General features: G+C 39.8%; 2 protein-coding genes across 2 annotated transcripts; both read left to right on the top strand.

The window, feature by feature from the left end:
* Positions 1-49: 49 nt before the first annotated feature.
* On the top strand, positions 50-6459 carry LOC141776657 (solute carrier family 22 member 13-like). The gene is made up of 10 exons (XM_074650393.1): positions 50-496; positions 569-672; positions 754-908; positions 1027-1195; positions 1469-1589; positions 2367-2461; positions 2539-2753; positions 2846-2954; positions 3732-3938; positions 5570-6459. Exons 1-10 carry the CDS (start codon positions 122-124, stop codon positions 5643-5645), a joined length of 1626 nt encoding a protein of 541 aa, XP_074506494.1. The 5' UTR covers positions 50-121; the 3' UTR covers positions 5646-6459.
* On the top strand, positions 6220-12277 carry LOC141776658 (solute carrier family 22 member 13-like). The gene is made up of 10 exons (XM_074650394.1): positions 6220-7221; positions 7323-7426; positions 7572-7726; positions 8592-8760; positions 8846-8966; positions 9238-9332; positions 9450-9664; positions 10014-10122; positions 10404-10610; positions 11718-12277. The coding sequence occupies exons 1-10, from the start codon at positions 6847-6849 to the stop codon at positions 11785-11787; spliced, it is 1620 nt and encodes a 539-aa protein (XP_074506495.1). The 5' UTR covers positions 6220-6846; the 3' UTR covers positions 11788-12277.
* Positions 12278-13141: the final 864 nt, after the last annotated feature.

Raw genomic sequence — 13141 nt, forward strand, 5'->3', positions numbered from 1 at the left:
TTAACAGGTCAACCATTTTTGCTCAACCACCGCTTCGGTTGGTTAAACATTTATTTGGACTTCAGCTTTAAAAAGAAAGTCTTAACCTGAGTTAGTTTCACACTTCATCTGCTATGTGAAAATGGTGGATTTTGGAGAGATTCTGAGAACCATCGGCGACTTTGGTTTCTTCCAGAAGCTGCTCATTGTCTTGTTATCCGTCCCAAATTTCTTACTGCCCATCTTCTTTTGTAGTTTTCTATTTGTCCAGTCTGATCCAGAGCGACACTGTAACACAGACTGGATCCTTCAGAATGACTCGAATCTGACCACAGAGGAGCAGCTGAACCTGACTTTGCCCCGGGAGGATGACGGGACCTTCAGCAGGTGTCGGATGTTTGTCCCTGTGGACTGGGACATCAACGCCATCAGGGAGTACGGACTGAATGACACCACAGGGTGCCAGAATGGATGGGTGTACTACAAAACGCTGTATGATGCCACCATAGTCACTGATGTAAGTCAAGTACTTATTATTTGGTATCACCTGCGCTGACTTCCCTATACTGATTTTCACTTGTTTTTGCAGTTTGATCTCGTCTGTGACAAGTCCAACATGGCTGGAATTATGCAGACAATCTTCATGACTGGTTTACTCGCTGGTTCATACATCTTTGGACCTACAGCTGAATCGTAAGTGACTTTAAAAAGATACATTAAGGAAAAATGTAAACCTTCAAACCTGTGTCGGTCACCCACTTCTCTGAACTTCAGGTTCGGCCGCAAGAGGACCACCCAACTACCAGCCGTCCTCGTGCTAATATTCGGCATAGTTGTTGGCCTGTCTCCGAATATCTACGTTTACATAGTGTCACAGTTCATACTTGCAGCTGCTATCTCAGGATATAGAATTAACTCCACTGTATTAGGTATGACTTCTTTCTATCTAACCACCATTTCTTTGATTTTCATGGTCAATATCACAAGCATGGAATTGTCCTGGTCCTTGGTTCTGCAGTGATTTTGGTGTTTAAATTCTGTTTGTAGCTACGGAGTGGATTGGGGTCAACAAAAGGTCCTTTGCCTCCTGTATGAGCCAGATGTTTGCGGCACTTGGACAGTGTGGCCTGGCTGGTCTGTCCTATTTTATCCGTGACTGGAGAACAGCACAGTATGTCATGGCAGGAGTGCAGGCCTTGGTATTATTGTATATATGGTAAGTGTTGTTTAATACTTTATTATTTGTTACGTTTTGCTCAGACCTGTATTTGGACGTTAACACACTTCCTGATCATACATATACGTTTTCTTCGCTTCATAGTGTTCACTTCATATACTGAGATAACGCAAAACCAGTGTGTTTACAGTATGTTCAGGAACATTGCTGTGTAATAAACCTCGTTGGTAGATCAGATTGTGAAACTAAAAAGACAAATTAATAACGGTTTATGAGTGACTCCAACATTTTTATTGCGATTCATCTTTTCAGGTGGATCCCTGAATCTGCAAGGTGGTTGCTCGGAAAGGGAAGAACCGAAGAAGCGAATAAGTTGATACGTAAAGTTGCAGCAATGAATAAAAAGAAAATCCCAGATAATCTGCTGGACGAGGTAAATCAGATTCAATATTAATGACATTTGAGCAAATGAGACTTTAATGAAAACAAGACTTAACCGTCTGCAGCCACGCTAGTACTTCTGTGAGGCTGCACTCAGGCACAGCGGTGCTTTAAACTGAAACGCTAACTTCAGCATGCTAACATGCTCCCAATGACGATGCTAACACTTTTTGTTTTGATGTTGTTTTTTATTAATTAATTAATTAATTAATTAATTAAATTATTTTAATATTGACGCACCCTAAAACATGAACCAATCATGTCCTAGAAAAGGTTAAAAGTTCATTAGCGTATATGATCATCTTTTTATTTATCCTTTATTGAACCATTGCAGTTTATATTGATATTTACATAACAAGTTGAAGCTTTAATCTAATTATATACAATTAGATGATAAAAAAGTTTAGAACTAACATCGTGCTAACAGTATAGCCTCATATTGTAACTTCCTAAAGCGTCAACACGTGTGACATTTTTCAAACTTGTCTGTAATTGTTTAGACACGAAAATCATGACTCCTTTAACATAAAAAATCTCTGAACAGCCAATAGGAACGCTCTCTCTCGCTCTCTGAAATGACCTGTGATTGGTCAAAGTCTCCTGTCACAGGCTAGACTTTTTAAAGTCTAAAAACAGCCATGAGGACGTGCAAAAGTCTCTCTCAGAACACTTGAATTACAATATGCTGAAACATTATTACAGATATTTTGCTCAATGATGCCACATTAAGTGTCATCCTCTATATTATAATAATACATTTGCCCTTCAGGTAACTGGGGAACGAGAAGTCAAAAGTGGAGGATTCAAAGGAATTTTTAAATCAACAATCCTGATGAAGTATTTGTTCATTATATCCTTTGCGTGGTAAGTTGAGCACATTTTGGAATGTCGCTTTTAATTTAATTAAATACAATTTTTGCATCACGTCTTGTGGTTTGAAGGTTTTCATTAAATCTCGGCTACTTCTGCCTCGTTCTGAATGTGGGTAAGTTGGGTCTGAACATCTTCCTGGTTCAGTTTGTGTTTGGGATCACTGAGACTCCAGCACATCTCGTCTGTATCTGGGTCCTGGAGTTGATAGGGAGAAAGAAATCCCTGATAGCAACCCTCCTGACAGGCAGTTTTTTTTGCCTCTTGACGCTGGCTTTCCCTCGAGGTGAATTTCCTGTCCTTTGCATTCAGTACATGGAGGATACATCCATCTGACTCTCAGTGATTTAATACATTGTACTTACATTTTATTTACAGACAGCGCTGTTGTTATCACAGCCCTCACAGCCATTGGAAAGATCTTTTTGAACTGGGGCGGGTCAGTATGTATGGTCTACATTCAGGAGTTGTTTCCTACTTCTGTCAGGTACGCAAAATACAAGTTTACTTATATAAATTGGTCATTATTAGGGCTGTCAATCGATTAAAATAATGAATCACAAATGAATCACATTTTTTATCTGTTCAAAATGTACCTAAAAGGGAGATTTGTGAAGTATTTAATACTCTTATCAACATTGGAGTGGACATATATGCTGCTTTATGCAAAGGTATGTATATATTTATTATTGTAAATCAATTAACAACACAAAACAATGACAAATATTGTCCAGAAACCCTCACAGGTACTGCATTTAGCATAAAGAAATATGCTCAAATCATAACATGGCAAACTGCAGCCCAACAGGCAACAACAGCTGTCAGTGTGTCAGTGTGCTGACTTGACTATGACTTGCCCCAAACTGCATGTGATTATCATAAAGGGGAACTCGTGGGTACCCATAAAAAACATTTTCATTCACATATCTTGAGGTCAGAGGTCAAGAGACCAGTTTGAAAATGGCCATTCAAATTTTTCCTCGCCAAAATGTATTGTAAGTTTGGAGCGTTATTTAGCCTCCTTTCTGACAAGCTAGTATGACACGGTTGGTACCAATGGATTCCTTTCTAGTTTCCTATGATGCTACTAGCTTCACGCTAGCTTTAAAACTGAGCCCGCTAGAATCGTAAAATCACAAGTTGCGTTAAAGAAATTAGTGGTGTTTTAAACAAATTTGCGTTCACGCGTTATCACTTTGACAGCCCTAGTAATTATATATATTCTACACATGTATATATTTGAAAGTGAACTCAACTCTTTCAGGCAAACAGCTGTTGGCGTTGGCTCCATAGCCTATAGAGCAGCAGGCTTGCTGTCTCCGTTGCTCAACATGTTGGACATATACCACTGGTCCATACCCATCGTAGTCTTCAGCAGCCTTACAGTGACCTGTGGAGCTCTTGCCTTCCTGCTTCCTGAGACCACGAGAAAAGAGCTTCCAGATTCAACGAATGAGGCCGAGGGCAACAGGTAAAGCAAGCTGCATGATTTACTGAGGAACTGTGGTAATATTGTGGCTTTTATTTGGGGTCAGTTACAGGCATCCATCCATACTAGAACTGCATTTGACAACTTTGCACTCCCCAACATGTGATATCTTGTTTGTTTTATCCGTACAAAAAACTAAATCTAAAAATTATAATTTGTGAATAATTTGAAACTATTCATATAGGTACACAGTGGTAGTGATTTAAACAAAGGTCACTCTTCTTGTTAGAAAAACTCAAATACGTAAAGGTTAAAGGTCAGGATTATGTAATCTAAACTAGGGCTGCACAATTAATCAAAATTTTATCAAAATCGCAGTATGGCCTACTGCTATTTTCAAAACGCAGGAGGCGCAATATTTGTCAAAATACCATTTAAAATTAAATATTGTGGTGCTGCAGAGATGTCCTGACCTACACATCATATTCTACAGACTTAAGAAAACATCTTTGTTTTAATACAGATCCCTGAAAAAAATCACTCCATAATCATTTGAATGTTTTTCAATCAAAATGAGTATAATAATGTTAAAATTATCATTCCCTCTAATATCCACCTGACTGTTATCAGGCCATGAAATAGGCGTTATCAGTCGCTATAAGCACCATAGATGTGGATCAGTAGGGGCCTGCTAAGCCTACTACATTGTAAAAGTGAAAGTGAAACTTAAAAGCAACACGTTTTTAACATGTTGTAAAACTGCATGAAATGTCACTTTTTGATCACAAACAAAAAGGCTTCTTTAGGTTTAGGCAAAAAAAAACATTGTGTTTTTGGTTAAAATAATTACAAAGACAACTACACCATGTTGGTTCCCTGACCTCCACCCCTTACGAAGTTTCACCATTTCCATACTACAGCGCCTGACTTCCGCTTCTGCTCCTGTCATATTTACTACAGTTGCTAGAGGTCGCTTTCATGTTCTTTTACACCTTCTTTCGGTGATCTACCATGTGAATAGATGATGTAGGGACCTACCATTTCTGGTGGCAAAGACAATGAACTATGCCTCTCAGGATCCTTGAGTAATGCAGCCATTGGCTGTGGACTAAGCTCAGCAGCCATTGGCTACTGTAGCATTCACACATAAGTGTGAAATTCACCCAGGACAAAACCAGAGGAATCTCTTTGTTCCTCCTCTTTCTTCACCTTCTCACCCAAGCTGACCTGCTTGAGGTGAGCTGCTGTTCTCCAGCTGCAAAGCAGCTCTGCTCTGATCAGTGGCCTCTTAGGAAACCAAATTGATAGTTTAATATATATAATGAGACTATATTAACGTTTTGGTTATTGGTCCCTGATTCCAGGGTGGTGCCCCGTTTATTATTAATGTTTATTGATAATCTTTATTAATATTAATAATTATATTATTATTTATTAATTAATTAGCTAATAACCAAACCTGTTACTGCCAAATCCCTACAATGATAAAACCTACTAGTGGGTGTAGTAGGCCCCTATTGACCCATATCTATGGGGCTTATAGCGACTGATAACGCCTATTTAATGGCCTGACAACAGTCTAATCAGCTGTAATATCGCAAAAGCTATATATATAGATATTTTTTCACAATTGTGCAGCCCTGATCTAAATGTTGTCTTCTTTTTCATTCTAGGAATACGACTACCAAGAAGACAAGAAGTGACTCCAACATGGTTGAACACAACAGCAGAAAATCCACCAAACTCTAGTCGGAATACCGTTTTTTTTTTTGTGCAACATGAGCTATACATCTTTTAGTCAAACATTTTATTTGGACAGTCTTGTGCCTTCGCTGTTGCTGAGTCACCCTGTGTGTTTGCTGTGAGAAGGTCTAACAAGTCTCTTTTGTTTTTGAGAAGCTCAGGTCAGCAGTATTGTGCCATTTAGCACCATGAACTGGTCTTATTGAGCTTGAGTAGCAGCCAAGTACAGCTTAATGACTGCTGTTAAGCAGGAAGGAATGAGGAACCCGGAAAGGTAGGGACAGCACAGCAGCAAAAGCAGAGTGGAGTGCAGAGGAATAAGCTTAAATGCATAAATTGATCTGGAAATGTAAACACAGCGGGGGGCGAGAGGATGTTGCTGCTACACGTTTTCTATCATTATAACTGCATTGACAAACTTGCACACAGAAACTGTTCCAGTGTCTAAAACATATGACTTGTGACCTGTAGCTGTCCTTTAACAACTTCTTATCAGTCTGAAAACAAGCTGTTTTACTTCATGATTAGCTAACTGTCAGGTACCTCTTACGTCAAAGTTACAAATTCACATGTGAGTCAACACGAGGATGACAAAGCGATATCTTTTTGTGACCCTTCGTCACAGGGTGGATGCTTGTGAGCATAAAAGAGTACAATAATAATAAAAATAAAATAGAAATAAGATGCTGACTCCATATCATGTAACAGGTTTCATGTAAGGGTGCTGGCAGAAACGCTTGATGAGTCAGCATATTGTATAAGTTGGTGAAAGATCAACAGCACTTTCTATGAGACATAATAAAAGTTATAGTACACTGTCTGCAAAGAATCATCAGTTACACAGTGTGCTTTTATTAGTAGCTGTGCTGGAAATAGCAGATTATACTGAGTTAAGACACCGTAAAAATGTTTTTGTATTTTGCAAGATTGCAAATTTTATGCACAAAAAATTGCAAAACTATTTTGGAATAAAAAGTTATTGATCAATGAATGCTGAGGTAAATTTAATTGTGGGGCCAAAGCACAATTCTGAAGATATCACATAGGGAACGGTACACAAGTGACGTATCTGGTTAAATAATCATAAGTCCACCTCTTCTAAGGACTTCTCTTCCTGAAACTTACAGTTCAGGGTTTAAACATTAATGGGCATCGTATAAAGGTCATCCTCCAGCCGCATATCTAAACTGAAACCCTCCCTCTGAACATGGCTGATTTTGGAGTGATTCTCAGGAATATAGGAGAGTTTGGATTATTTCAGAAGACCATACTTTTTGCTCTTTGCTTTCCAAATGTCATTCTGCCTTTTCACTTTGCCAGTGTATATTTCATTCAGTCTGATCCAGAGCGACACTGTAAGACAGACTGGATCCTTCAGGCTGACTCTAACCTGACCACAGAGGAGCAGCTGAACCTGACTCTGCCCCGGGAGGAGGATGGGACCTTCAGCAGGTGTCGGATGTTTGTCCCTGTGGACTGGGACATTGGTGCCATCAGGGAGTACGGACTCAATGAGACCACAGGGTGCCAGAATGGATGGGTGTACTTCAACACGCTGTATGAAGCCACCATAGCCACTGATGTAAGTCATAGACCTGTCTCATAGTCATTTATAATATACAAATATCAAATCATCTTTATAAAATTCTCCTTTACTAACCATTTTGTTTCATATTTCTACAGTTTGATCTAGTTTGTGACCGGGCTAATTTGTTGGAAGTGGCACGAGCCATGTTGATGGCTGGCATTCTTCTTGGTTGTCTCTTATTTGGACCTTTTGCTGAATCGTAAGTATACTTGACATTGTACAGAATATGTGTTCTTGACGTTGCATCATCTTGTTCAAACAAAATCCCATCACACACTTCCACTCAGAAAAAGGAGGTTATAGGCTATCACATATGCTGATCTGAGGGGTTTTATCTGTTACAGGTTTGGTCGTAAACGAGCAGCTCAGATTCCAGTCATTTTGATGCTCATATTTAGTTTAACAACTGGATTATGTCCAAACGTCTATTTATATTTTGCATCCCAGTTCATGGTGGGAATTGGCTACGGAAGTTATCGGCTGAACTCCGTCATATTGGGTACAGTATGCTCCTTCATCTCACTCTCCTTCAACTTTTACAACAATTCAGGGTTTTATGATTCATAATTTGAGATGTTCATTATAGATTTTGATATTAATTAATGATTGATTATTAAAGCTGAAGTAGGTGAGATTGGAACAAATATGATTTTAAAAAAGTTATTTTTATAAAACGGTCGCTATATCCTGACGGTAGTGCATGGGAAAGGGTAACCTGAAAAAAAATCATGTGCCTCTGTGTCCTCCGGTGCTCCTAATGGCGTCTGCAAGATTTCACAGGCCGGAGAAAAACAAGCAGTCAGAGCTGATCTGAGATCTGCTCTCTATGAGAGCCAGCTGTCAATCACTCACGAATTCCGACCAAACGGTCAAACTAGGCAGCGCTGATCAAATATGAATCAATATTCTGTTACTGCCTATTTCTCGCCTCAAATGTTTTCAGAAACATCTTGTAGTGTACGGTTTAGCTGTAAAATGAGAAAGTTTGTGACCCGACAGCCATGTTGAGATATCTTGAAGGAACGCCAAGCATGGGTCACATGACAATAGGAACGCTCTCTCAATGAAATTACCTGTGATTGGTCAAAGTCTTCCATCACGGGCTAGATTTTCTAAAGCCTGAAAACAGAGCAATGAGGAGGTGCAGAAGTCTAGTTTTCTCTCAGAACACTTAAATTACAATATGCAGAAAGATTATTATGGAATTTTACTATTATAATTTATTGATGTGTTCAGGTTTCTTTTTTTTTTACTTGTCTAATAACCTTTTACAATGTTTTGTAAATTTTGGGCCACCATAATTCTTGGTAGGGATGTTCGTGTACGGAATTCAGGGTTAACTGTCATCGATTTCCTGTTTCTAGCCACTGAGTGGACCGGAACGTCCAAAAGATCATGGGGATCATGTGTGGCTCAGCTATTTGGTGCACTTGGACAGTGCGTCCTCGCTGGTGTGATCTACTTCATCAGAGACTGGAGAATGGCTCAACTAATCGCAGCAGCTCCTCTTGCAGTTACTGCTATTTACATATGGTGTGTGCATTGACTCTCTTTTTATTAGCCTCCTTTGTTTTAAAAGTAAATTATTGATAAGTGTCACTGCCCTTGCCTCTGACAGGTTTATTCCAGAGTCAGCCAGGTGGTTGTTGGACAGAGGAAGGACAGAAGAGGCAAAACAGCTGATTACCAAAGTGGCAGCCATAAACAAACGCACTGTTCCAGAGTCTCTGCTGGAAAAGGTACTGATTCTACACAAACATTTTTATATTTTATATTTATGGTGAAAATATTATTACATAAGAAACACTACAACCAATTGACTGTGTAAGTTTTTAGGACAACATTACAAAACAACTTACATGAAGAGTTAACAATATAACAGAGTTCATCACCTTTCTGACACAGTGTGAACAAAAACTGAATACTTTTTGAAAGGCTGTTGGATGACATGATTTGCAAATACAAGATAATGTAAGCATGATATTGTGTCCGCCCCCCTGTGCATTACAGATTGTTGAGAAAGAAACTGAGAAAAGGGGAGGCATAATAAGTCTTATGCAATCATCTGTGCTTAGGAAGTATTTCTTTACCCTAACATTGGCATGGTAAGTTACGTTTTATGATACACATAACAACTCTGAGCCTATAAATTATGCATTGAGATGCTTAAGTAATAATACATTTTGCAATTCATATTTCAAATTGTTTTTGTTTTTCTTCAGGTTCTCACTGAATGTTGCCTACTTCTGCATTTCATTCAATGTGGGAAATTTTGGCTTGGACATCTTCCTGACGCAGTTTATGTTTGGTCTGACTGAACTACCAGCTCATATACTTTGCATCTGGCTGTTAGAAGCAGTGGGGAGAAAAGTGTCACTGATGTCAACTCTTCTGATTGGGGGCTTCGTGTGCATCTCAATCCTAGCTGTTCCTAAAGGTAAAGCACTTCAGATGGTGTTTCTCTGGTTTCTGTCTGTTTTTAGATACAACAGCAGCTAGTGGCTAGGTATGGCAACGGTTGTTAGTTAGTTAACGGATTGGTTTGCCTTAAAATGTAGTACAGATATTCATGTTTACCAGATGGTGTATGCTAATGATGTAAGTGGCATCCTCATTTTTCTTCTAGCTCAACTAGTAGGTTGACATTTTTTGGTTCAGAGTAAAATCTCAAAAAATATGGATGGATTGCCTAATTCTAAAAACAACCTCACAGGGTCGCTAGCATGTTTGCTTGTTCTACAGTATTTTTTTTTTTATTTATCCGACACTGTGTTGTTCTCTTCAAGGTAATGCTGTTGCTGTTACCACGTTAGCAATCTCAGGACGTTTTTTCTTAAACTGGGCAGGATCCGTATGCAATGTGTACGTTCAGGAGCTGTTCCCAACATCTTTTCGGTAAGCCGTCCCCATCTCCATCCAACACGTTTCTATTCAAGATAAAAGCATTGATTAATGGCAATACAACCACTATTGTATGTTTGTGAAGATTCTCAGTCATCCAGGTCACGGTATCCGAGTAAGGATGAGAAGTGAAACGTCTTGAAGTCCAGTTGCTGCTGATTTAACCCTTACTCGAACCCCTATTGTACACTTTTATTATTTGTACTGTACTTAAACTTATTTTAACTATGAAGGTTTATGAGATTTAATTAAGTTTAGTATGATACATGTTTCAGACAAACAGCGTCTGGTTTGGGCTCCATTGCGAGCAGAGCTGGTGGTTTGATGTCCCCGTTGCTCAACATGTTGGCCGTGTACCACTGGTCCATACCCACCATCGTTTTCAGCAGCCTTACACTGATCAGTGGAGCTCTGAGCTTCGTGCTTCCTGAGACCAGGAGAAAAGAGCTTCCCGATTCAACCGAAGAGGCCGAGGGCAACAGGTAAAGCTGCATGCGTGACTTAGATAAATCAAGACAGCATTTAGTGTAGGTTTTAAATGAAAAGGTGAAAATGACAAATATTTTGTAGGAATTGAGATTTTTTTATTTTTAGTTCAGTATGAATAACTGTCTGTTGACATTTCAAAATTAGAACAGAGCTACTTTTAATCAATCTTAAAGGTGCAGTGTGTAGGATCTGGCGGCATCTAGTGGCGAGGTTGCAAGCGTGCAGGAGAACTATTCGGTGGCCGAAGTGGAAACATGAAAATGCGAATGGCCCCATCTAGAGCCGGTGTTTGGTTCATCCGTTCTGGGCTACTGTAGAAACATGGCGGCCGGCTCTGTGAAGAGGACCAAGGCCCCAGGAAGAGCGCCGGTCGTTGAGCCCAATTTTCGTAGTGGCCAAACGGCGGTACTGGAACTTCCGTGTCCGTCACGTGAGGCCATTGGGCCCAAAAATACTTTTTCCCATAGACTTACATTGGGAAAGAGACGTCTGTAACTCAGAGGATAATTTCTTTTGAGGTCAATCAATTTCCCAGTTGTAAAACGCACTAATAGCCGAATCCAGAGTTATTTCCCTTCCTCCGTTCAGGTGAATGAGACCCAGACCGAGGCTGGAGCGAGGGCTGGGAGGTGGAGTTAGCAAGCCGTGACAACAGCGTGACGGCTGCGACCCCATGACCAAGCGGACGCTACTCACCTGCTCCATGGGCCCAATGGATGTATAAGATCGCCGGAAGATCCAGGGACTTTTCCAGTTGGAAATCGAGCCATTTTGGCATCATGCGCCACTGAGCAACTTTCATAGGAATGAACGGGGCCCCACCTCCAAATACATCTTCGAATAGATCCCCCTAAATGTTACACACTGTTCCTTTAAGTCATCGAAAATGAAAACTTGAACCAGATTCCCTTTTATCATTTGGGCTCAAGAAGGACGGTCAAACAACTCATTTTGTTTCCGTAGTTTTTTTTATAAATAAAAAAGTTACTTTGACAAACAAAATACATTACAGAAAAGGTAACATGTAACAAAACGCCCCACATTGGGACACCAATCCAACTGAACTAACATACTCTTCTGTGTATTCCTTTCTCCCACAGAAACAAGACAAGCCTGAAGAACCAAAGTGAATTAAACAAGCCTGCACAAAGCAAATCTACCAAACTGTAGTCTGAATACTTCAATTACTTAACGTTCGTTGTTGCTCTGTTAGCAGCAGAGACTCAGGATAGTAAATGTTTATTGGTCAGCTGGTCTGTCGGTCCACTTTGGTCCATCATCATCACACATTGCTGTAGATATTCATGTTTTGGTGCCTCCATTTTGTACACAAGAAATATCAAATTCTAATTGGAAGATTGGCATGAAACTTACGAGTACTTTCATGCTTTCCATTTTGGACACTCCATTGGTTTTCTTGTTGTGCCACCTACATGCCAAATGTCAGCACACAAGATATCTCAAATCTTAAGAGCTGATAGCTGTGGAAGTTACCGACAAGGTAACAAAACCCTTTTATTTTTAATGAAATGATGTCTTTACCTCTTGTGCCAGACTCAGGACAAAGTAGCATGTTACTTAAAATATTTGCTGTTTTCTGAGATCAACTTTCTACTGAAATACGATTGCAGAAGCTGTCAATAAAAAAATCTTCACACTGATGGTCTGTGGATTTTTCTGAATGAGAGAAAATCATACTATTATTGAGTTTCCCAAATGTAATCGTTTAATCCTTTTGGGAGGCACAAACCAAATACCATTCACCTGTTGTATTAGGATGACGGAAGAGGTCTAAACAGCGGAAATCTGAAACATCTGCAAATAAAATGGAAACTATCTGCAAGGAGGTAAATGGTAAAATGTGTTTTTTTGTGAACCAAACAGCTGCTAAGAGCTTGATTCAAGCGGAATAGTACAAGTCTATTTTAAAGAGAGTTGACAGCAACCTGAACTATTTGAAATGCTACTGCGATAGCACCATCTCCTGGTCCGTTGACATAACTATACAAGTAAAGTAAAATTTAAGCATCACAAGATCTTGACTGTTACAGTAAACACATCTACAGATATGTTTATTTTGATATTTTTTGCCGATCTCGTGAACGTGATATCTCAGGAACGCCTGGTGGGAATTTCTTCAAATTTTTACACATTCTTGGACTCGAGGTTGATTAGATTTTGGTGGTCAAAGGTCAAGTCACTGTGACCTCACGTCCGTTGTTAAGAAGGTTTGCAGTTCACCTGGGGTACGTCCCAAAGCTCTTAATTTTCGTTTCCTCGCTCCTCGATCCTCGCTTGAACCGGAAGTAGTTCTGGTGCGCCATCTTGAAGACCGTCCCAAAGCCCTTATTTGTGCATCGAGGAGCGAGGATCGAGGATCGAGGAGGCTTGCCGGAGGAGCTATGAGCGAGGATACACTAGTGTATCCTGCACGGAAGTCTTTTACCGACCGACACGCCCCCTTATTGGATATCAGTTACTGATTGGACGCTGCTGATCAGATTGATCTGATAACTTTACCTCT

The sequence above is a fragment of the Sebastes fasciatus genome, chromosome 11, assembly GCF_043250625.1.
Source record: "Sebastes fasciatus isolate fSebFas1 chromosome 11, fSebFas1.pri, whole genome shotgun sequence".
Lineage (NCBI taxonomy): Eukaryota > Metazoa > Chordata > Actinopteri > Perciformes > Sebastidae > Sebastes > Sebastes fasciatus.

What these genes read in the sequence shown, in the direction of transcription:
- LOC141776657 (XM_074650393.1), top strand. Translation starts at nt 122, where the DNA reads ATGGTGGATTTTGGAGAGATTCTGAGAACCATCGGCGACTTTGGTTTC. An exon ending in CAGATAATCTGCTGGACGAG is followed by an intron (nt 1,590 to 2,366) that starts GTAAATCAGATT and finishes TTTGCCCTTCAG; the next exon opens with GTAACTGGGGAACGAGAAGT. An exon ending in TTCATTATATCCTTTGCGTG is followed by an intron (nt 2,462 to 2,538) that starts GTAAGTTGAGCA and finishes TGTGGTTTGAAG; the next exon opens with GTTTTCATTAAATCTCGGCT.
- LOC141776658 (XM_074650394.1), top strand. Translation starts at nt 6,847, where the DNA reads ATGGCTGATTTTGGAGTGATTCTCAGGAATATAGGAGAGTTTGGATTA. An exon ending in GCTGAACTCCGTCATATTGG is followed by an intron (nt 7,727 to 8,591) that starts GTACAGTATGCT and finishes TCCTGTTTCTAG; the next exon opens with CCACTGAGTGGACCGGAACG. An exon ending in CTGTTCCCAACATCTTTTCG is followed by an intron (nt 10,123 to 10,403) that starts GTAAGCCGTCCC and finishes TACATGTTTCAG; the next exon opens with ACAAACAGCGTCTGGTTTGG.